This window comes from Chlorocebus sabaeus, chromosome 24 (genome assembly GCF_047675955.1).
Source record: "Chlorocebus sabaeus isolate Y175 chromosome 24, mChlSab1.0.hap1, whole genome shotgun sequence".
NCBI classification, from domain to species: Eukaryota; Metazoa; Chordata; class Mammalia; order Primates; family Cercopithecidae; genus Chlorocebus; species Chlorocebus sabaeus.
Window position 1 is genome coordinate 82,444,889 of NC_132927.1, and position 23,121 is coordinate 82,468,009.

The following is a 23,121-nucleotide window of genomic DNA, read 5'->3' on the forward strand; positions in this document are numbered from 1 at the left end:
TCAGCCTCCAGAGTAGCAGGGACTACAGGTGCCCACCACCATGTCCGGCTAATATTTTTATATTTTTAGTAGAGACTCAGAAGCAGATTTCTTAATTTCTATGTATTTGTTCATACTCGACAGTTCTTTAGCGAGTTGATTTTTAGTTTTATTCTGCTGTGGTCTAAGAAGATACTTGATATGATTTCATTGTTTTAAAATTTTATTGAGACTTCTTTTGTGGCCTAGTACATTGCTCTACCTTAGAGAATGTTGCATGTGCTGATTAGAAGAATGTATGTTCCGCAGATCTTGGATAGAATGTTCTGTAAATATCTGCTGCATCCATTTGTTCCAGTGAGTCATTTAAGTGCATTATCAGTTGACTTTGTCTCAAAGATCTGTTTAGTGCTGTCATTATTGTATTAAAGTCTCCCACTATGATTGTTTTGCTAACTCTGTTTTTTAGATCTAGCAGTACTTGTTTTATGAATCTAGTTCCTCCAGTGTTTGCTGCATATAAATGTATAATTGTAATTTTTTGTTGAATTTATCCTTTTATCATTGTATAGTGATCATCTATGTCTTTTTAAATTGTTTTTGCTTTGAATTCCATTTTGTCTGATATCAGAATAGCCAGTCCTGCTCCCTCTTGGTTTCTATTTTTGTGAAATTCCTTTTTCCATGCTTTTGTCTTGAGTTTACATAAATCTTTGTGTGTTAGGTGAGTCTCTTAAAGACATCAGATTTTACATTGTGATTTTTTATCTATCATGCCATTGCTTTGTTTTACCATTTACATTCAACGTGAATATTTAGATATGAGTTACTATTCTCTTTGTCATGTTGTTACCTAGTTTTGTTTATTCTTTGATATTGTATTATTGTTTTATAGACCTTGTGAGTTTTTAATTTTTAAAAGGTTCCATTTTTGTCCATATTGGCCTTTTGTTTCAAGTTTTAGAACTTCTTTTAGCATTTCTCGTAGTGCTGGTTTGGTAGTGATGAATTCCCTCAGCATTTGTTTTTCTGAAAATGACTTTATTTATTTTATGTTTATGAAACAGTTTGTCGGGATAAAAAAATTCTTGGTTGAAAGTGGTTTTGTTTAAGGAGTTTATAGATGGAACCTTAATCTGTCTGGCTTGTGAAGTTTCTGCTTAGAAGTCTTCCATTAATCTGATGGGTTTCTTTGTTTTGTTTTGTTTTGTTTTACTGCTCTTAGAATTATTTCCTTCATGTAGACTTTAGGTAGCCTGATGACTGTATGCTTGGTGAAGGTATTTTTGCAATGAATTTCCCTGGAGTTCCTTGAACTTTTTGGATTTGGGTATCTAGGTCTTTAGTCAGGCCAGAGAAGTAGTTTTCAATTATTCCTTTATAGAAGTTTTCCAAACTTTTTTTTTTTTTTCTTCTTCGGGAACACCAATTATTCTTAAGTTTATTCATTTTACATAATCCCATATTTCCTGGACATTTTGTTCACTTCTTTTGACTCTTTTTAAATTTATTTTTGTCTGATTGGGTTATTTCAAAAATAGTCTAGTCTTCCTACTTTTGGATTCTTTTTTTCTTCTACTGTTTCCTTTTCTCCCCTGAATATTTTTACTTCTAGTTTTATTTTGTACTGTTTCTAGTCTATTGTTGTTTCTTCTACTTTTTGCTAGTCTATTTTCCAAATGTTCCATGGCAGTTTGTAATTCCCTTTCCAATTCCCTGCATTTTTTTTAATTTTCAAAAGTTCTGATTGGTTTCTCTTTAGGATAGATATCTCTCTATAAAAATGTGTATTTATATTCTGAACTATTTTATAAATTTATGATGATTTTCACCTTTTTTCTGTTATCTTCTTGAGTAGCTTATTAATCAATATTCAGATTTTCTTTTCTAGTATTTTAAAGACTACATTTTGGTTAAGGGTTATTGCTGGAGAGGTAGTGTGATCTTTTTGCACTGTCATAGCACCCTGTTTGCTCATATTTCCTGAGTTATTTTTCTCACTTTCTCTCATTTTGGTAGGTGTTCTAATTGTTATTGAATTTATGTTTGATTTGACTGTTTCTTGTGTTTGTTTTTAAATGTATTTTTTCCTGTAAGAATTAGACTTTAATGCTTATATTTAATTAAAATCTGATTTGGTTTCCAGTGCTCAGAGGGGTGAAGACTCTGTCCCATGGTTATACAGAGTCTTTGCATGATGGCTTTCCTGTGTGTTGGTTGTAGTAGAAATCTGCTTAGTGTGTGAGCAAGTTCACTATCTTCTATGGGGTTAGAATGGGAAAGGTCTCTTAATCCATGTCTCATTCCTCTGTGGCATGCACATATTTATTTTATTTTCCCCCAGTGATTTATTTACTTGTTTGGTGGTTCAGGCTTCAGATCAGTGGGGGACTTGTCCCTGGGTAGAAACCAGTTGTGGCTAAAGCATGTGGGAAAATTAAGTCCCAGCCTTTACAGAGTTGGCTGGAAGAGTTTTTAGTGAGTCACACTGAGGTCTTATCAGGGGGAAGATTTGGAGCCTCCTCAGCTCTCTTGTCAGGTCAGTAGGAAATTTGTCCACCTCTCAGACACACTGCTGTCCCAGTATTCCAGTGATTCAGATAAGACAGGCATGTTTTTTCATCTGTACAAATGTTGATGTGCCAGAGAGGAATTGTGACTCCGTGTCTCATGCAAGCCTGAACCTAGAAAGTGCTCTTTCTGGGGAATGCAGTCACCATGATGTGTTCCAGAAAGGCTGTCTATAGTTGCGCCCATGCTGAGGTCTTGTGGGAGAGGCCCCAAGTGTGCCTACAGTGGTGTACAAGGGGGAAAGACTTCCTCTTCTTCAAGATTCTTCATAAGCAATAGGACTGTCTGACTGTTGAGACAGAACTGAAGACTTTCCCAGCTGAGCCCAGCGCTGCAACTGTACTTCTGCTAGAAGAAGTTTCCCACCAGTGGAGGGATCTGGTGTTCAAGGCCTGCCATCCAGATTCTCGTGTCCCATGGGGTGTTCCCTCGATGTGGTGCACTCCCTTCCCCTAAGAGGAGGAGAACCTGGGAGCCATAGTACTGTGAGCGTTGTTTCTCCTCTAAGTCTAGCTGCCCAGCAAAGTTGACACAATTCAGGCTGGTGTTGGCAAATGTCTGTAAGTGATCCGGTGATGTGAACTGTCCTCACATTTTTCACCAGTGAGCAGCAGAACCAGGTCTGATGGGAGTGGCAGGCAGGACAGTGATGGAGACTCTGTGATATTCCTTGGATATTGATGGCCTTCTTGTGCTGGCTTTCTTGAATGCTGGTTATGGTAGTAATGAACTGGTCACATGGAGAGACTCATGACCTCCTGGTCATCAGAGTGGTGCAGGTCATGGTGATAACTGAGATCACACAGTCATTTTCTCCTTCCGGGATGCAGTGTTAGTCTACCAGGAGATACTGTAATGCACTGTTTGTTGGCCTCTAGCTAAGAGGTGGTGCTTGCAAAATAGCACCAGCTGCATTGTTAGCAGTGGGATTTTTGCACACCTTTTGTCGCCCAGGAACAGGGGCTACTACGGATTCTCAGGCAGTGGGTGTGGCTATATAGTTCCCAAAAGATGCTGTCCTTTGTGTTAACCTGCCAGGGCAGGTGGCTGCACAAAGCAATGTGAGGGCTTGGCCAGATGGGTTTCTGCTCTAAGCCCCTGTGGGTGTGGGGCACAGGGGTGATTCTCAGGTCACTGGGATGATGTTCCAGAGAAGAGCATGGCTGCCTCTGCTACATGGAAGTTTGGGCAGCGGGTGGGGAATGGCAGGTGGTGGTAGCCCCCACACAGTTTCCACATCCTTGATGAGGCGGAGCCACTCCCATGGTGTTCCACTGGCAGCAGTGAGATGAGTTCCAGTCAGCCTGTAATCAACACCTGCAAATGCCAGGAGTCATAACTGTCCCCGTGGAGACTGCAGCCATGAGTTTCACGTCATGCCCCTTCCTGTCTGCTGCAAAGCTGGGCACCAGCGCCTGCACCCATGGCTCCTGACCTTGCAGCCCACTTTTAATACTTCCCTGCCCAGGCCCTGGCCAAGGGAGTTCGTCCTTATCCTAGGTTATATTACACACCCCTGTTGAGAGCTACGTTGAGAGCTACTTTCAACCTGCGACCACTGCCTGAAATTTTTGGCTATTCTCCCTCAAACGCTGGAGACTCCCAGCCCTGCACCTGACTCACAGTGTACGCTGCAGCTTCCTGCTTTTCCAGAAAGTCTGCAGATCATTTCAGTCTTTCTGTTCAGTTCCTGCATTGCTTCTTGAAAATAAGTCCACCATGTTCACTCTCCACGTTAGTTTGTCCTTCCAGCTGGAAGAGGGATGCTCGCAGTGCCTCTAACCTGCCGTCTTGGAATATGAGTTTGATTTTGGATTCTGCAACTGTATTGAATTTCTTCATTAGTTTCAATCTGTTTTGGTGGAGTCTTTAAGGCTTTTATAAATAAGAGCATATAATATGTAAAAATATATTTCAAATGTATTCATTACTATGTGGATGACTTCTGTTTTTTTCTTCATGCCTATTTTGTCTAGATCGCCCAGTGTGTTGGTTGGTGTTTAATAATATTGGTGATAGGGAGCAGCTTGTCTAGTTTCTAGTCTTAGAGGAAAATAAAATTTTCATCACTGAGTATAATGTTAGATGTGGGCTTGTGATATGTGGTCTCTAAGATGTTGAGGTATATATCTTTTATGCATAATTTGTTCAGATCTTTTAAAATGAGAGTGTAGTGGATTCTGACAGAGACTTTTTCTGCATCTGTTGACATGGACATATGGTACATATGGTTTTAGTCCCTCAATATTTTCATTTATCACATTTATTTCTGCAGGTTGAAACTTCATTGCATCCTGGAGATAAACCGTACCTGACCATGGTGAATTCTATTGTTAATGTGCTGTTGAATTTTGCTTGTCATCACCCTTGAGAGTTTTTGAAGTTATGATAATCAGGGATATTAGCCTGTAGTTTTATTTATTGTAGTGTCTTTTCCTTGCTTTGGAAATAGGGACTTCCAAAATAAGCTTGGATATGTTTTTTCCTCTTTATTTGTTGGAAATTTGAATAGAGATTCTAGGTTTTGTTTTAATGTTTGATAAAATTCAGTAGTGAAGTCATGAAGTTCTTGACTTTGATTTGAGATGTTTGAAAAATCACTGACTCAATCTCTTTACTCATGGGTCTGTTCAGATTTTTTTTTTTCGAAATGGATTCTCACTCTATTGCCCAGTCTGGAGTGCAGTGACTTGATTTCAACTTACTGGAACATCTGCCTCCCAGTTCAATCCATTCTCTGGCCTCAGGCTCCTGAGTATTTGGAACTACAGGCAAGCATCACCATGTCCAGCTAATTTTTGTTTTTTTTAGTGGAGACGAGGTTTCACCATGTTTGCCAGACTGATGTCAAACCCTTCCTTGATCTCAGGTGATCCACCGGCCATGGCCTGTCAAAGTGCTGGGATTACAGGAATGAACAACCACGTCCAGCCCAGATTTTTTATTTCTAAATGGTTCAGTTTTGATAGATAAATTTTAAAAAACATACCACCTATTTTAATTTATCCAATTTTTATGAAAGTCTTTATTATACAAAAATACTTATGAATTGGCACAAAGATGAATTATTCAGTATATATTGAAAGGAAAACAACAACCAACCAAAGAGAATCTATTAATAGTTCAAAAAGGGATTAAATGATTTTGGAAAATTAAATAGAAAATAAAAGGAGGGAGTGAGAGTGGATCGGTGGGAGGAAAGCAAGCCAGGATGAACTGTGTAAAACTTTCACTAATTAAAAGACTGTCATATTGAAGAGGTGCCTGTTAGGCAGGCTTTTGATGTTAACCATGTAGTATTCACCATGAACAACCTTGTAGAACACACAAGAGCCCCGTCAGAGAATCCACCTCCCATGTTCAAGTCCCCTATCCAGTTGCATTAGGGACTGGGAACCCTCCTATGTTGTTCTCTGGCTCTGGCTGCTGAGGACACAGACAGCCAGTGTTTCCTCCCCGGATGAATAGAGAGGTCCCTGGGGAGGGAGTCTCTGGCAGCTCACTCTGCACCTGCACTGTGGAGGGTTTTTGGTGCTCTCAGTGCTGGTTTCTCTCACTGTGTCTTTCGCACAGTAATACGTGGCAGTGTCCGAGGCCTTCAGGCTGCTCCACTGCAGGTAGGCGGTGCTGATGGAGCTGTCGGCTGAGATGGTGACCTGGCCTTGGAAGGACGGGCTGTATCTGGTATAAGAATCACTAGGATCAATCACTCCCATCCACTCCAGGCCTTTCCCAGGCATCTGGCGCACCCAGCTGATCCAGTAGCTGGTAAAGCTGTATCCAGAAGTCTTACAGGAGATCTTCAGAGACTCCCCGGGCCTTTTTCACCTCTGCTCCAGACTGCACCAGCTGCACCTCGGCAGAGACTCCTGTGGGGGAGATACAAAATTTGAATTGGGGCTTTCTCCCCATTCTTTTCTGTGACCTCAACCCCTGGGCAGAACTGACCTTGGAGAACAGCCAGGAGGAGGGCGAGGATGGCAGTTGACCCCATCGTGGTGGAGGACAGAAAAGGAAGCACTGAGATCCCCAGCTGGATGGTGAGGGAGGCTGACTGTGGAGGGGAGCCCTGGGTTTAAGTGGGGAGGCCGCCAGTTGAATTTGCATAGTTGTCACCCTGCCCTGAAGGGAAGAGTCTACAGGATTTATAACCCAGAACCTCAAATGCAGAAAAAGGTTGGCCTGAGCCTCCTGGGAGGGACAGAATAAGGTCTCAATAATTCCTTACACCCTGCTGTTGTCCCTCTCCACAATTTTCCATGTTTCTTCGAGACCCATCCCAGGGCCTCCCTTCTTCCACCCTTCTGTGACCCTGTGAAGGTGACAAATCTAGATGAAACTAGGTATGTTAAAAAATGAGAAACAGAGCCAGGAAAGGCCATGAAGAGAAAATTCAAATGCATGTATATCTGATAACAATACCAAGATAACTACTCTCTATTCCCTGGCAATTTCGCATGAGTTGGACTATGGCCTGGGCACCAAGCAAGGGCAGGACCACCTCAGGCCTTCTCCAGTCCTCAAGTTGATTAACTTGCCAGACCTTCACCCATGCAAAATCACACATTTTTCCTGGCCATTTTGTCTTCTAGATTTCACACTCTGCCATTTCAACATGAATAGGGAATATTTGTTTAGGTCTCTGAATTGCTGATGGACCTGAAGGGATCCCCATTGCTGCACCCAACTCCTGGTAGTGCTGCTTTAAGTCCTTTGTGTCAACCCCAGCACTTTCTTGTTTCTTTCATTCTTTAACTTTTATTTTATGACATCCACATTGCTTGGAGGAGGCCCTTAACTATCCCCTTTGTCTGCCCCATTTTCTTGTGAACCACTCTCACTTCATTAGCACCTAAAAGATCCAAAGGAAAAGCAGAGGCGACACAAACTACACAGGTTCTAAAGCTATATGGGATCTGGGATCCAGTGCATCAGGAACATCCTACTTGAGGTTGGGATCAGAGACAGCCGTCTGTCATCTGTCTGTTGTGAGCTGTGGGTCCAGCATCCTCCCAAACATTCTCCTCTCATCTGCAGCACAGGAAGCCAGAGAGGCTGCTATGTCAGTCATTCTCAGTCCATTGGCTAACTTTGTTCACAATCCGATGATATTAATGATATCAATCATATCACCAAATGATGCCACTTTCCATACTGTCCTCCTTGTTCTAGTTGTCTAGTGGATTCCCCCCACCAGCCCAACCCCTGGGCTACCTTCTGTGTGGCTCTTGTGTGTTGTGTGTTGTTTCTGGACAACTGTCCCCTTTGGTGGTGAATGGGAGTCTAGCAGCCTCAGCTCACAGAGCACAGTGCAGGGCTGGATGTGCATCTTTTTACTTTTATTTTTAGCTATCACAGATATGAATTGCATATTTGGATTGTTCATTATTTTTACTTTTCCTTATTCAGGGAACAACTTTTAGGAAGCTGTGTCTGTCATTTCTAAATTCCATGGATCACTTTCACTTCCTGCTCCTTATTGGAGCACACATGCCATCTCATGCCATATGATTCTGTAGCCAGTCTGGCATTGAATGTCTTTTATCCCACACTTTCTCATCCTTTGATGTTATAAACTATCCTCTAGCCATGTTTCAGAAGTCAGGAACTTTCTAGCATTCTCCACCTCTGATGTAATTGTGTTGAGTGTCCCAGGGTCATCGTCAGGCCCCATAATCAATAGAAATAAAGGACTCAAGACAAGCTGTTATTCTCATGGGTGCAGCTTTATTATAGCAAATGAATATGAATTACAATGAGCAAAGGCACCAGGGAGAAGGTCCTGAGAATCCAGGCACAAACTCCCAGATGTTCTTTCCCTGAGGAGTCTCTTGTCCCCATTTTCCCCCGCAGTGATGAATTACACCACATGTGAAGTGTTGTCCACCAAGGAAGCTCACCTGAATGCTGGGGCCCATCACAGATGTGTGTGGCACCTGCACGACTGACCTCCAGTGCTCAGATGCCGGCCCCTTGAGCAATAACAGGCATTCACCATAAGTCATTATGGAATCAGCTAGTATAGTGTGCACCCAGGCTACACACACAGATACACAGACAGACACAAACAAAAATACATTTTAACTAATAAAATAATCATAATATTAAGAGAGATAAGAGGAATGTTTTAGAAGTGATTTCTATGGTTATGACCTTGATGGCGGGGACAACTTTGCAGACGTACACTGACTCCAAACTCAATGAGTTAAGTATGTTAATTCATGTGTAGTTTTACAGATGTGAACCTTACCTTAATCAAGTGCTTTAATAACACTACCAGGAGGAGTTTGCCAGAAAGTCAGATATCATCTCCCAGGAGCTGAATATGGGCCTGGCTTGATAAAGCACTTTTTCAGGAACGTTCAGGGTTTGCACAACCCAAACCTGCTTCATAAACCATTTCCTGTACACAAGTCCAGCTGAGATGGAAACAGGCTCTTGGAGTAAAAGGCAAGGCTCAGAAGAAAAGAGAGAAGTGGTGAACAAGGTATGACCCCATGTAGGGTCAGTGTGGATGGGAGGCGTGGCTGAGAGCCTGTGGGTGGAGAAGAATGTGGACCAGCGGTGCAAGGAAAAAAGGCAGGGGGGTTCTTCCTGAGCCAAAGCAGATATTTCATGGAGGGCATGGGCAGGGGCATGCACAGGCACAGGTGAGTGCCATGGAGTAGGGGAGCCATTAGGGTATAGACCCAGGACACAGCATAAGAAATACAGACACTCCCAAGGCAGCAGGCACAGAAACAATGACAAGCCTCTACCTTGGGCTTCCATCCATGTATCTAAGATAAAGTTAACTGGTTTTTCAACTTGATAGAAATGACTGAATCTCACAGTCATTTCTGAAACACACAGTTATTGGTACTCACAGGTTCTGGACAAAATATTGACATCCCAAAATACACTAGTATAGAAAAAAATAAGAATCTGCTTCTATCCAGTTTGCAAGGATTCAAGAGCAATTCAAGAGCTTCTGACATTTATGCAAATATATGGTAACAATTTGTCTCTTCAAACTTATACTCCAACAGTAATAAGAAACAACAGACAACAATTGGCCTTGTATTATTATTTCTATCTACAATGATGGTAATATTTGAGGCGTGATAACCTAAGTGTCCTAATTCTGAACCCACATTTAGAACTGAGCAGCAATCACTGGCAGCAGGGTCCCCCATATGGAGACACACCTGACTCAATAAATCTGCACTTGGGGGTCTCTGCAAGCTCCAAGGTGTGGAGAGGCAGCTCCCATCTCAGACACAGTTGGATCAATCTCTGCTCCTTCTCTGAGGAAGGTGAGGCTTAGTGTGTGGAAAGGACCAAATTTGCTTGACTCAAGATCTCTGCACCTGAACGAAACCAAAGAATGTGAACGAAACCAAACCATGTGGTTTCAGGCTGGAGTTGAAGACTTTCTTAGGAGAAAGGCAATGCTGTCAAATCCCCTCTCAGAATTAAGAAATAATGCATGTATTCAGGAGAAATGCGGACATTACAGTTGTTTACAGGCTTGTTTTCTTGATCCCCTAGGTCATCTGAGAGAAGAAAAAATCATGGTTTCTATATAAAAATGCATAAACAGTGTGTTTCCCCTGAGAACGCAGCTCCCATTTCTCCAACATCTGGGAACCCACAGACCAGGCACCCAGCTGCTGTTCTCTGACATCCATCATCCGGTTAATGCAAAGACACGTGTCCCGGGAGCTCCTCCCAGACAGTGATTATACACAGTGGAGATTGTAAGTCGTGTCTGCTGCTGGGACACAGGAGAGATCCCTGATGGGTGGGTTTGGCCCAGGGAGGCATCAATGGCTTTACTAGACTTAGAGTGGACCATGGCGTAATTAGGAGGTTTGACCAGAGTTCCCTGATTTCTCATGTCTTATCATCACATCTGCATCCACGTCCGACAGTTTCCACAGCCTCCCTGGCCTCCTGTGACATCTTTTCCCTCAATTAGTGATTCATTCCTTAGGGGCATATGAGAATCTTTTTTCTAGTAGTAACCTTTTCCAATCCAGAGGCCTCAGTGGTAGGCAGAGAACCATAAATACAGAGAGGCTCCCAGGAGAACGCATTTGGTGCAGAAGAAGCCACAGGGCCTGACAGGAAAGCAGCCCTTGAACTCCACCTGCCCCTGCCCTGGGCTGTTCCTGTCTCCTGTGGGTGCAGAGTGCCCCCTGCAGCCAAGCCACCCCCATATGTCCTGCAGGGCGGTCTGTCTCTGAGCCCATGTGGACTTCCCATCACAGTGTCTCCTGCACAGTTTTATGCTGCCGTGTTCTGGGTTCTCAGGCTGTTCATTTGCATGTACAGCATGTACTTGGTGTTGTCTCTGGAAATGGTGAGTCTACTCCTAACATAGTCTGCATCGTATTGATGAGTTTCACCACACCATGTAACTGCAGCCCATTCCAGCCCCTTCCCTGAGGCCGGCAAACCCAGTGAATCCCATAGCTACCGAACGTGAATCAAGAGGCTGCACAGGAGAGCCTCAGGGACCCCTCTAAGCTGTACCAAGTCTCCCCCAGACTCTGTGAGCTGCGCCTCACACTGGACACCTGCAAACACAGAGACATTCTGGTCAGAAACTGTCACATAGCCACTATTTCTTTCACAAGCATCCACTTGACCTCCCAAGATGTGCTGGAACTCAAGGTCCAACGTCACCTTTGAGGGCCTTGGTCTACTGTGAGGTGATTACACCTGCTCTGCCTTCAGGAATCTGCGGCTGCGGGGAAGGGTCAGGAGACTGACTTCTTACTTACTGCTCACCGGTCCTGAGTCACAGAAATTTAAGTGGAGAGTTTCACTTGTTCAATTCCATGAAGGCAGCAGATAACCTGAGAGAATACAATAGTACACATATGAGGATTGATGAAAACAAAAGTTAACAATTTAAATTTTAAAAATCACATAAAAATCACTGGCAGTTGGATTTAATTTACTTTGAAAAATTAAAGGCACATATTGTAAAACTGCTGTTTTTAAAGGATATGGGAATGTATTCTTAGTCTATATAATGCCAACCACTGTGTTTATATATTTGTGTGTGAGAGAGACATAGAAAGAGATAGAGAGAGAGGCAGAGAGAGAGAAAGAGAGAGAATACAGACAGAAGGAGAAACACAAAAAAGGAGATAAATGTTAAATAAAAGTATTATACTTTATAAGGTCATTGAATAAGGTGAGATATGTGGTCTTTAATGGTCACATAAGGCAGAAGCAACAAATTCTTACACTAGATATGATTATACACATATATAAATACCATTTTATAATTATATTATACACACACCTCAGCATAGGCATAGCGTAGAGTATCTAGTGGTGAAATGTGAGGGTTACGGGCAAACCATTCTCTAACTTGGGCCATGTTTTCATGGAGCCGGAGTGCCCTTTGTTGGTCTTGGGCCCCTCTCCAGGGAAGTTTGTGTCTGGGATCACACTGACGTCTTCTCTGTACCTTTCACAAGAATACAAGTTTGTGGCAGTTGGTCACAGAACTCAGCTGCAAAGAAAATTTGACACTTGGACATGGATCTGGAGATGGTGACTGAGCTCGTGAGGAGTGGGTTAGAATTTGTGCTCCCTCGTGACCTATGCCCCTGATCCACTCCCTTGACTGAGGGCTGGCGGATCCAGCTCCAGCAGGAAGTGCTGGCTCTGATGGAGAATCCAGAGACAGCACAGGTGAGGGAGGGGGTCAGTGAGGGCCTCACCAGGCCAATAAATGACCATGAAACACAGTGGTTTGTGTTCATGGGTTCTGGAAAACACACTGAAATTCCTACATACACACATTTTGGTAGGAATGAAGAATTCACTTTTGTTCAATTTGTGAGATTTCTAGACAATTCAGCAGATTCTGAGAATAAATTCAGGCACATATGTGGTAAACTTGCAACCAAATTAAAAAGAAACTCCTTTTAGGGGAATGGACATTGAATTGTTTTCTTTTACTATAAAGAGGATGATTTTCAGAAGAGAAGTGAGGCATGATAGCCTAATGGCATCCTAATTCTGCAATCAGTTATATCTCGCAGAAATCGGAGGCCGTGGATGTCACCCCTCCTGAATGAGAAAACACCCAAGTATATAACACTGCACGTGGCTTCTCCGCAGGCTCTGAGGTGTGCAGGGCCAGCCCCTACCCCACACGCAAGAATACTCAAAGTCTTTGCTCTTTCTGTGGGGGAGGCGAGGCTTAGTGTGTGGAAAGGTCCAAACTTACTCTACTCTACATCTCTGAACACGGACAGAAGCCAAAATATGAAATACATATGGACTCACTCTAGATTCAACCATTCCTCATGAGATAGGCGACTCTATGGTGGGACCCTACACAGAATTAAGGAATAACCCACTGGGGGTAATGTAGAGATTATAATTATTTGCAGACTGCATGCTTGATTCTCTGTGTCTCCTGAGAGAAGCAAGCAAAATTATGGTTTCTATATAAAAATCCATCAACAGTGCCTTGTCCCTGAGAACGCACCTCCCATTCCTCCAGCATTAGGGAGCCCATGGTCCGGGCACCAGCTGCTGCTCTCTGAGGTCCATCATCCGGTTGGTGCTAAACACACACGTCCTGGAAGCCCGTCCCAGACAGTGAGTGGGCGCAGCGGAGATGAAAAGACAGGGCAGCTGCCGGGCACATGGCAGACCCCTGATGGGCACCTAGAGCTCAGGGAGGCCTGATGGCCTTGCTGGACTTAGTTTGGACCACATGGTACTTAGGGAGCTCCATCAGAATCCCCATTTCTCCCCCACTGCTTGTGAAACTTGAATCCTGGGCAGACAGTGTCCACAGCCTCACCTGGCCTTCTGTGAACTTTTCTTTCTCCATCAGTGACAACTGCCATAGGGACGTTTTGTAATGGTCCTTCCTGTAGTAATAAACTACAAACTTAGAAACCTCAGTAGTAGGCACCTAACTGTAAATACACAGAGGCTCCCTGGGGAACTGTTAGATGAGAGGAAGCCAAAGACCCTGAAGGAGAGCAGCCCTTGACCTCCACCTGCACCTGCCCTAGGGCTGCACCTGCCCTCCGTGTATCCTGAGCACCCCCTGGTGGTTCCATACGCCCCTGCAGGGAGGTTTGTGTCTGGGCTCACACTGACCTCCCCTCACTGTGTCTCTCACACAGTAATACACGGCTGTGTCCTCAGCTCTCAGGCTGTTCATTTGCAGATAGAGGGAGTTCTTGGCGTTGTCTCTGGAGATGGTGAATTGGCCCTTCACAGAGTCTACATAGTATTTCTCACTTCCGTCATACTTTATGTCGGCCACCCACTCCAGCCTCTTCCCTGGAGACTGTCGGATCCAGTTCATCCTGGTGCTACTGAAGGTGAATCCAGAGGCTGCACAGGAGAGTCTCAGGGACGCCCCAGGCTGTACCAAGCCTCCCCCAGACTCCACCGGCTGCACCTCACACTGGACACCTGCAAACACAGAGACATCCTGGTCAGAAACTGCCACACATATTCCCAGTTTCTCTCACTCATATTCACGTACATTCAACTCATTCCCCATGAATCACCTTTGAAAATAGCAACAAGGAAAACCCAGCTCAGCCCAAACGCCATGGTGAGTCCTCTGTGTTCTGTGCTGATCACCGAATAGAAACACCTGGGAATTCTAGGGCTGGAGCTCCCAGAACTGCAGGGTCAGGGCTGGGCTGCTTTTCATCAGCAGAGGGAGGGACCTATTTGCATGTCTCCTACTGTATAGCAAGCTCTGGGGTGGGGCGCCTGAGGAGAGGGCAGGGCCCAGAGCAGATGAGTGTTCTGCAGGAGTTTAGAGATATCGATACGATTTTGGAAAATGTAGTTTTATTATAAATTTGTTTTGTGATAAACTCTTTAAACCTACAATTGTATTTGTAACTTATTTTAAAATAGTTTTACTGAAGTACAATGGACCTGTGAAAACTGCATATATTTAAACTTATCAGCAATCATCTTATTTAATTTTTACATATGTGGAGAAATCATGGTATGTAGTATCAATGTTATTTCCGTGTTACAGATGGAAAATTACCAGCAGAAGCACAGATGGGTGGTACAATGTTCCCAGAGCTCACATTTGGTCAGAGTGAGCCCAGATACCTGGGTCTGTGCTTCTCACCACTGGGCCTGGCTGCTCCCTGAACCAAGCCCAGCACAGTGTGGGTCACCCCAGTGACATTTTCAGAATTTCTTTCCTGTAATGAAAGCATGGTGTGATGTGTATGCACTATTGTGTTTACCTAATGAATATAAAGAGAACACATTTTTTGCAGTTGTATTTTCACGAATGTCAGACATTCATCATGTTAGTGTCTATTTTTCCATGAATCTGTACTGAACAAATTATCCATTCATTTGTAATACTCTTGAGACATAACTCTACATTAAATATTGCATAAAGTGTGTGGTTTAACAAGTGCTCAAGCTGATCCTGGTGGCACACAACGGTAGTTTCAGCTACTTAGATGGCAGATGCAGCAGGATTGTTGGAGACCAGAAGTTGGAGGCTACATTGAACTATGATCCCACCACTGCACTCCAGCCTGGGTCACAGAGTAGGACCACATCTCTTCAGAAACAAACAAAGCAAAATGTAATTCCACTCATGCTCACCTGTGCATCCACAAGAAACATTCAGATAATGAACAAATAAATGACACTTAAACATTTCCTTCTGTTCCTCTGCAATTCCTTCTTCCCTCGCCATATTCTGAGTCTGTCCTTCATATTGAATACTTTGGTTTTGAGTTTCAAGAATTTACTATACAGGAATTGTATAGTATGTGTTTTATTTGTGTGGCTTCTCACTCATCATAACTACTTGTGATGCAACCAAGTTGAGCATCAACAATGTATTGATTCTAAGGATGGATGTTATTACAGTAAATTAGCATGTCATTAGTGTTTATCTATATATCTTGATATTTGTATCATTTCTAGTTTCTGAGTATTACACACAGAGGTGCTACTCAGCTTGGAGATGTAGGCATCCCATAAAAAATGTGTTATTATTCTTACAACAACAACTAAACTTACTGATCTGCAAATTGGCACATTTTCTTAAATACATCAGATTTTCGATGTTATAGGACAAACAATATATCTGAAATCTGAAGAGAGATAAGGACTTGCAGGGAAATAAACAGGAGCAGAAGATAATCTTTTCTGGGGCAGAGGCTGCCAAATGTCATTTAAGCTAGCACAAGATTAAAGTAGACATATTCATTGGATGGTTTCAATTCTGTGTGATAGAGAAGTTGTTGTTTAAATTCTCAGAGTGTATACAGTTGAGGAATTCCTCCTGCTCTTGAACGTTTTTCTTCAGTCCTGGGGACACATCACAAAATGCTCCAGCCTCTAACCCCTTGGGACGGTGCAGTCTGGGAAAGCAAAACAGCAACTACAGCTGAAATGCATCCAGACACACCTCCCCATCACCACTACTGTGCAAGAGAAATTATCTGCAGAGGTAAAGCCACCAAAACTGCTCTTCTACAGACGCTGGAGAAACCAATAAGAACTGGGAGGGGGACAGAGGAATGCACCAAATCCCTGTCCAGGCCCCCATCTTCCCTCAGGAGTAACAACCTTATTCAAAAGGAAAAGGCAGTAAAGAGGAAAGCGAAGAAATCAGTGGGAAGACATAGTGGCTGCTGAATGAACATATGAATAAAAATGAAGAGGCCAGGTGCAGTGCCTCATGCCTATAATCTTGTCACTTTGGGAGGCCAAGGTGGACGGATCACCTGAGGTAGGGAGTTCAAGACCAGCCTGACCAACATGGAGAAACTCTGTCTCTACTAAAAATACAAAATTAGCTGGGCATGGTGGCACATGCCTGTGATCCCAGCTACTTGGGGGGCTGAGGTAGGAGAATCGCTTGAACCTGGGAGGCGGAGATTGCAGTGAGCTGAGATCACGCCACTGCACTCCAGCAAGAAGAGGGAAACTCCATCTCAAAAAAAAAAGAAGAAGAAGAAAAAAGAAAAAAGAAAAATGAAAAGACTTGGCTGAGTGTATATGAAGGCCCTGGAAATCTAGCTACTTGCTACTCAGGAGGCTGAGGTGGGAGGATTCTATGAGCCAGGAATTTAAAATCACAGTGAGCTATGGTCACACCACTGCAGTCCAACCTGCACAGCAGAGTGAGAACCCTTCTCAAAAAAAAAATTATTTTACACAATTGTAAAGCTACTCAAATAGAAGAAGTTAAACTGCACATCCTCACATATCTTCTGGCACTTCTGATATTGTGAAGAAGACAGGTGACCTAAGACATTGAGAATAAGCTGAGGATCTCAAATCGTGAAAAGCTTCCACCCAAGGCATTGGACCAGAGTCCTCCATATCCTCCTCATTATTCTTTGCTTATAAATAGTCTTCTCATTTTCTGCAGACCTGGTTTTTGTCCACCCATACTGGACTCTTGTCTCATTTCTTACTCATCAGTTGTATACTTGCTATATAGAGTAAGTCATCAGACTATCTATGTTTAGGCCTGACTGCTGACCACTTACGGCTCTTTCCTTCATCATCTTTTTTTCAAGCATACAAGGTAAAACTAGTTAGAAATCACAGAAGCTCCCTCATTTGATGCCAATTTGACCTTGAAACCCCACAAAACCCTTCCTGCAAGTAGGATGGTCTCCCCAGCCCCCCCCAAAACCATGATAAAAATACTGAGCCAGTCTCTTTCTCTGCTCTACCAAGACACTTTGGACCTTCATAAGAGGCCTGCCCTGCTCTCAGCAGACACCTCAAGGATGCAGGTAACTAACCTTTCCATACTCACTTGGTGTGAGTGTGTGGCATAATCATGCTCAACATCCACAGAAAATTTTAGTTGAGATCTCTTGGCATTTGCATGGTGTCAGCTACAATGGATGCTGGGAGGTTGGTGTCATGGCTCCTTCCAAAGGACATGCCTGTTAACTCCAAGATACATTTGGACATGCCTCCTGGGGTTTGAGAAGCTCCCTTCATGTACTGAAATCCTGTCATTATGTTTTTGTATTCTAGTGTTTCCCTAAAAGTATAGCGAGACCCAGGATTCATTCATGTGTATATTCAGGACTCTGATTTTTATGTATTTTATTCATCTCTACCACCTTTTCTACCAAATTATACATTTTAAAATTTGTATTTTAATGAGGTGAAATTAGCAAATAAGAATCTTTACATAAATTGTGCAATTTTACAAATATTGACATAATCCTTACTTTTAGTAACAGAGGAAAAATAAATTATCCTAGCAATTTCCTTTTGCTCTCCTATAGTCTATCCTTTCCACACCTTCTTTCCTTGTACCATGTCCACGGTCAACTACAGATCTTTTTGATGTAACTTTAAGTTCATTTTTACTTTATAGAAATTATAGAAGTGGAATTATATGTATGCACTTGTATTTGTTTGCCTTATTTTTCTTATTCAGGTACTTGTTACTTTAAGCATGGTGTTGAGTGTATCCGGCAGTACTTGATTGTAACAGTGGGTATTATTCCAGTAAATGAATTTTCCACAATTTGTTTACCAGTTAAGCTGCTAACACTTGGATTGCTTTTGGTCTCTGGGTATAATAAACAAAGATGCTACTTAGCTTAGAGAAGTACCAGCTAAGAAACACATGGTTCTTATTTTTACATAACATGAATAGCAGGCAAAGCAGAAAAGCTGCACACTAATCAGTTTGCTTCGATACATCAGATACTTAAAGTTGGGGAGCTCTGTGTGTGTGTCAGTTCATGTGTTTGTGTGTGACAGAGAGAAAGGAGGAGAGACCAAGAAAAAAGAGACCCCAACTGTTTGGACCATAATGTATGAGGTACTCAAGTAAATACAGGGACTTAGTGCCTGATGGACAAGGTCCACATAAGATGGAGAGGACAACTTGATGCACCTCCATATGGGTATATATTAGTGTTTACATAAACACAATTTTCTAATCATAGAAACACTCAGGCACATTAGAAAAGATGTAGTGGAGGGGTCTGGTGGTGAAATATGATGGTGAAAACAATTCACATCTACAGCCCCTTTTCTGCCCTGATGCTGAGCGTTGATCCTGCTCATCCTGACCCCTGACAATCATCCTAAGCCCCCGTACTGCCCCGAGTGCCCCCTGCTGGTCCTATGTACCCCTGCAGGGAGGTTTGTGTCTAGGCTCACAATGAAGTCCCCGCATTGTGTCTTTTGCTTAAAAATGCATAGTTGTGTGTTCACTGGACACCGCCCAGCCGTAAGAACTGTTTCTTGGATGTGGATATGGACTCTTGAGAAGTGGGTTGTAATCTGTGCTCCCTTCACAACCCATGAACCTGATCCACTCCTGTCCATTTTCTAGGGGCAGATACTATTCTAGCAGGAAGCACTGGTTGTGATGGGGAATCCAGAGACAGTGCAGGTGAGGGAGAGGGTCTGTGAGGATGTTGCAAGCCGCAGATGCACTGAGAAACCCAGTTGTTGAAGTTAACGGGTTCTGGACAACACGGTGAAATTCCCAAATACACACATTTTTATGAGACTAAAGAGCTCACTTTTGTCCAATTTGTGAGTCTCCTAGAAAAATTCAGTAGATTTTGAGGTTAGATTAAAAAATACTATCACATGTTTCTTCTCAAACTTGCAATCAAACAAGAAAGAGAAACTGCTGATAGAAAAACGAACATTGAATTATTACCACTGTATGTGACGATGATTGTTAGAATAGGATTGACCTGTGATAACTGAAGAGTGTCCTAATTCTGAGCCCACAATTAGACCTGAACAGTAATCACAGGGAGTGAAACACCTGACTCAGTGATGCTGTACCTGGGGGTCTCTGCAGGCCCTGAGTGGTACAGGAACAGTTCTCCTCCCTCAAACTCAGATTAAGGACAATTTCTGCTCTTTATCTGGGGAGGTGAAGGTGAGTATGTGGAAAAGTACCAAACTTCCTCTAATCAAGATCTCTGCACATGGAAAGAAACAAAAGAATAGGAGAAACAACTGGTTTTGGTTTAGATCAGACAATTTCTCATGAGAAGGGCAATACCATCTCTGGATCCTGCACAGAATTAAGAAACAATGAATTTGGCCTAAAGTAGAAAATTACAAATGAATTTGGGGTAAAGTAGAAAATTACAAATGTTTGCAGATTGTGTTATTAATTATCTATGTGAGAAAATGAAGTAAAATCATGGTTTTTATATAAAAATCCACAAACAGTCTGCTGGCCCTGAGAATGCACCTCCAATCCCTGCAACATCAGGGAACCCACTAGACCAGGCCGCCAGCTACTGGACTGCACTCTAACACCCGTCACCTGGTGTGCGCCAAAGACACCCGTCCTGGGAGCCCCTCCCAGACAATGATGGTGCTCAGTGGAGACACTAAGGCATGGCTGCTGCTGGGACACGTGGGAGATCCCTGATGGAAAACTGTCTTCAGCGAGGTACCAATGGCCTTCGTGGTCTTAGCTTGGACCACAGGGTCATTATTCAAGCTCCATCAAACTCCCACCCCTCTCCAGCACTACTTGTGAGTCTTGCATTGTGGGGTGACAGTGTCTACAGACTCAACCGACTGCCTGTGCATTTTTCTGCCTCCAATACTTACACCTGTTTTTGGGACATATGAGAATGTTTCCTCTTTTAAATTAGTTTTCTAATCCAGGGACCTCACAGTGGGCACAAAACAGAAATGTACAGAGGCTCAGATGGGAAATGTCAAAGCAGAGGAAACCACAGACCCTGAAGGAAAGCAGCCCTTGCCCTCCTTCCATCTGCACCTGCCCTGGGGCTGCACCTGTTTTGTGAGTGCTGAGTGTCCCCTTCAGCCCAGACTCCTTTTTGCAGGAAATTTTGTGTCTGGACTCACATGGATGTTTCCTCACTTGGGACCTTATGTACAGCCTTACATGGCCATGTCCTCAGCTATCTGACTGTTCATTTGCAGATACAGCGAGTTCTTAGCGTTGTCTTTGGAGATGGAGAATCTGCCCTTCACAGAGTCTGCATCGTATATCTGACTTCCATCATATTTTATACCTATTACTCACTCCAGCCCCTTCCCTGGAGAATGGTGAACTCGGCTAATTCAGAAGCTACTGCAGGCGAATCTGGAGGCTACACAGGAGAGTCTCAGGAACTTCCCAGGTTGTCTCAGGTCCTCTATGGACTCAATCAGCTGCACCTCACACTGAACCCCTGAAAATACATACACATCCTGGTCAGAAACTGCCAAACATATCCACTGTTTCTCTCACTCATATCCACTCACTGTAGTTCTCTATGAGTATCCTTTTAAAATACCATCAAGAAAAAATCAGCTTGGTTCAAACCCCATAGGGAGTCCTCTGTGTTCAGTGCTGGTTACCAAATGGAAACCCCTGGGAATCCCAGGGCTGTGGCTCTTCTCCCAGAGCTACAGGACCAGGTCTGGGCTTGTTTTCACCAGGAGAGGGAGGGCCTAGTTTTTATGCCTCCTCCTCCAATTGCAAGATCTGATGTGGGATGCCTGAGGAGAAGGCAGTGCCCAGAGCAGACGTGAGGCTCCTGGAGGAGTTTAGTGACAACGGGAGCATTTGGGAAAATAGGATGACTTATAATGTGACTGTGCCATGAAACTCACTTAGCAATTATTATTTTTTATACCTGTGAATAAAAATATGACTAAGCAAACTTTAAGAGACATAAAGGGAGAAATAGAAAAATGATACAAAAATGAGAGAGGACCTTAATACCTCATCACAATCATGTGTAGCAAATACAGAAAGAAAATTCTTAAGCCTCTGAACTTGAACAACACTATTGAACAAATTTACCTGAAAGGCATTTATAGAACCTTCCAACCAAAACCATGTAATACACACATACTTCTCAAGCACACATTGAACATTCTCTGTGATAGGTTATATGTTACATAATAAAATGAACCTTAACATTCAAAGAAGTAATGCCAACCCTTCTCTCTTTCAAGAATTGGTGAGGAGTCACCCTTCCAAACTTTTTTTGAGGCTACCATTACAGTATTACCAGTAATAGTCAAAGGCACCAGAAAAAAAAGAAAACTATTAGATCCATATCATCAGTAAACATAAATTAACCAACCCCAAAATAGTAAACAAATTCTAAAGTTTTTTTAGAAGACCATACACCATGACCAACTCAAATTTATTCTAAGATGCACAGATGATTCAACATCTTCAAATCAATTTGGTACACCACATTAAAACACAAAAAAAAAATCTCACTAACATTTCATCAGATATAGAAAAACATTTTGAAAAAATTCAGGGTTTCATTATAAAAACTCTGGACAAATTAGACAAGAAAACAACTTGAACATAAGAAAAGTCATTAAGAAAAGTCACAGCTATTATACTCAATAGTAAAAGGTTAGAATATTTGGGTCTATTATCTGTAACAAGGTAATAATAAAGCTTTAGGCATTTCACTTCCAGGCCTCATCATTTATTACAAACAGAGTAATAAATCAGAATGGCAGTGGCATAAATGCATACAGAAAGCTTAGATATAAACCACATGTTGATGGCCACCTGATATTCAGTGTGAGAACCATCGATATACAATGGCTAAATTATATTTTCTTCCAAAGAGCGAGCTATGAAAACTGGATTTTCATAGAAAGAGCTAAGAATTTTAGGTTAGAATAAACACAAAAATTAATTCTAAATGCTTTAAATGTTTAAATGCAAAACCTGTAATTGTTAGATTCTGACAATATTCAAAAGCTCTTCTGGTTTGCACAACACAGAATCAATTCCGCATCCACATCTCATTCTGACCAAACAAGCTTATGCCCTTCAGTCCCCCTGGGCCACCTAAACTTCCAGATGACTCTTCCAGCAACACAGTGGAGGGTCCCAAGCACTAGGGAAAGAAGAAAGTCCCATCATCCTCTCCTGTGCGGCTGCAGGAGCCACAGCCTGAGTCCACCTGAGCTCCAGCAAAAAAACTTGAGCCCTGGAATATAGACCATATTGACCACATCTTTTTCATGAAGCAGAAAAAAACTGAAAAAGTGAGAACTAAAAAGAAAGAAAATGGATTGATAGCAAAAGGTGCAAGAGATGAGTGTTGATACAGCTTTGCATACTTTAATATCAGGAGAAGAGTCAGACGTGAAACCTGGAAGGATCTATATAACACTAACTCTGGCCCAGCCTCTCTCTTGGCTGGAATCAGAATCTCCAAAGCCTTTTCTAATCAGGGAATTAAACTTAGTTTCCTGTCCTGAGTCTGACTGGAGAAGACCCACCAGGCACCACTGAGCTTCCTCATGTCTCTGATCCTGGCGACTATGGTTGAAGACGTCTCATGCCTGGAAGTGGTGATTTGCATTTTGTGCCTGTGAGACGAGGCCTTTATATTACAACTTTTTACAAGGTGTATATTTGGAGATTTGTTTTTACAAGGTGTATATTTGGAGATTTGTTAGGTAGGCACAGGACTCTAAATTAGTGAGGTTCTCTGGGAAACCGTCAGATGGAGAAAGAAGTTCCAAACACTATAAGTAAACCAGCTCCTACTCTCTATCTGCATCTGCCTCTGGGGTTGAATC

At 42.7% G+C, this 23,121-nt stretch overlaps 2 gene segments (V, D, J or C); both read right to left on the reverse strand.

The window, feature by feature from the left end:
- Nucleotides 1–5,951: 5,951 nt before the first annotated feature.
- LOC119622920 (immunoglobulin heavy variable 5-10-1-like) lies at nucleotides 5,952–6,669 on the reverse strand. The segment is given in 2 exon segments: nucleotides 5,952–6,419; nucleotides 6,499–6,669. Coding segments are annotated over 2 exon segments (514 nt in total).
- Nucleotides 6,670–13,582: 6,913 nt separating this feature from the next.
- LOC140710011 (immunoglobulin heavy variable 3-7-like) lies at nucleotides 13,583–14,242 on the reverse strand. The segment is given in 2 exon segments: nucleotides 13,583–13,995; nucleotides 14,094–14,242. Coding segments are annotated over 2 exon segments (459 nt in total).
- Nucleotides 14,243–23,121: the final 8,879 nt, after the last annotated feature.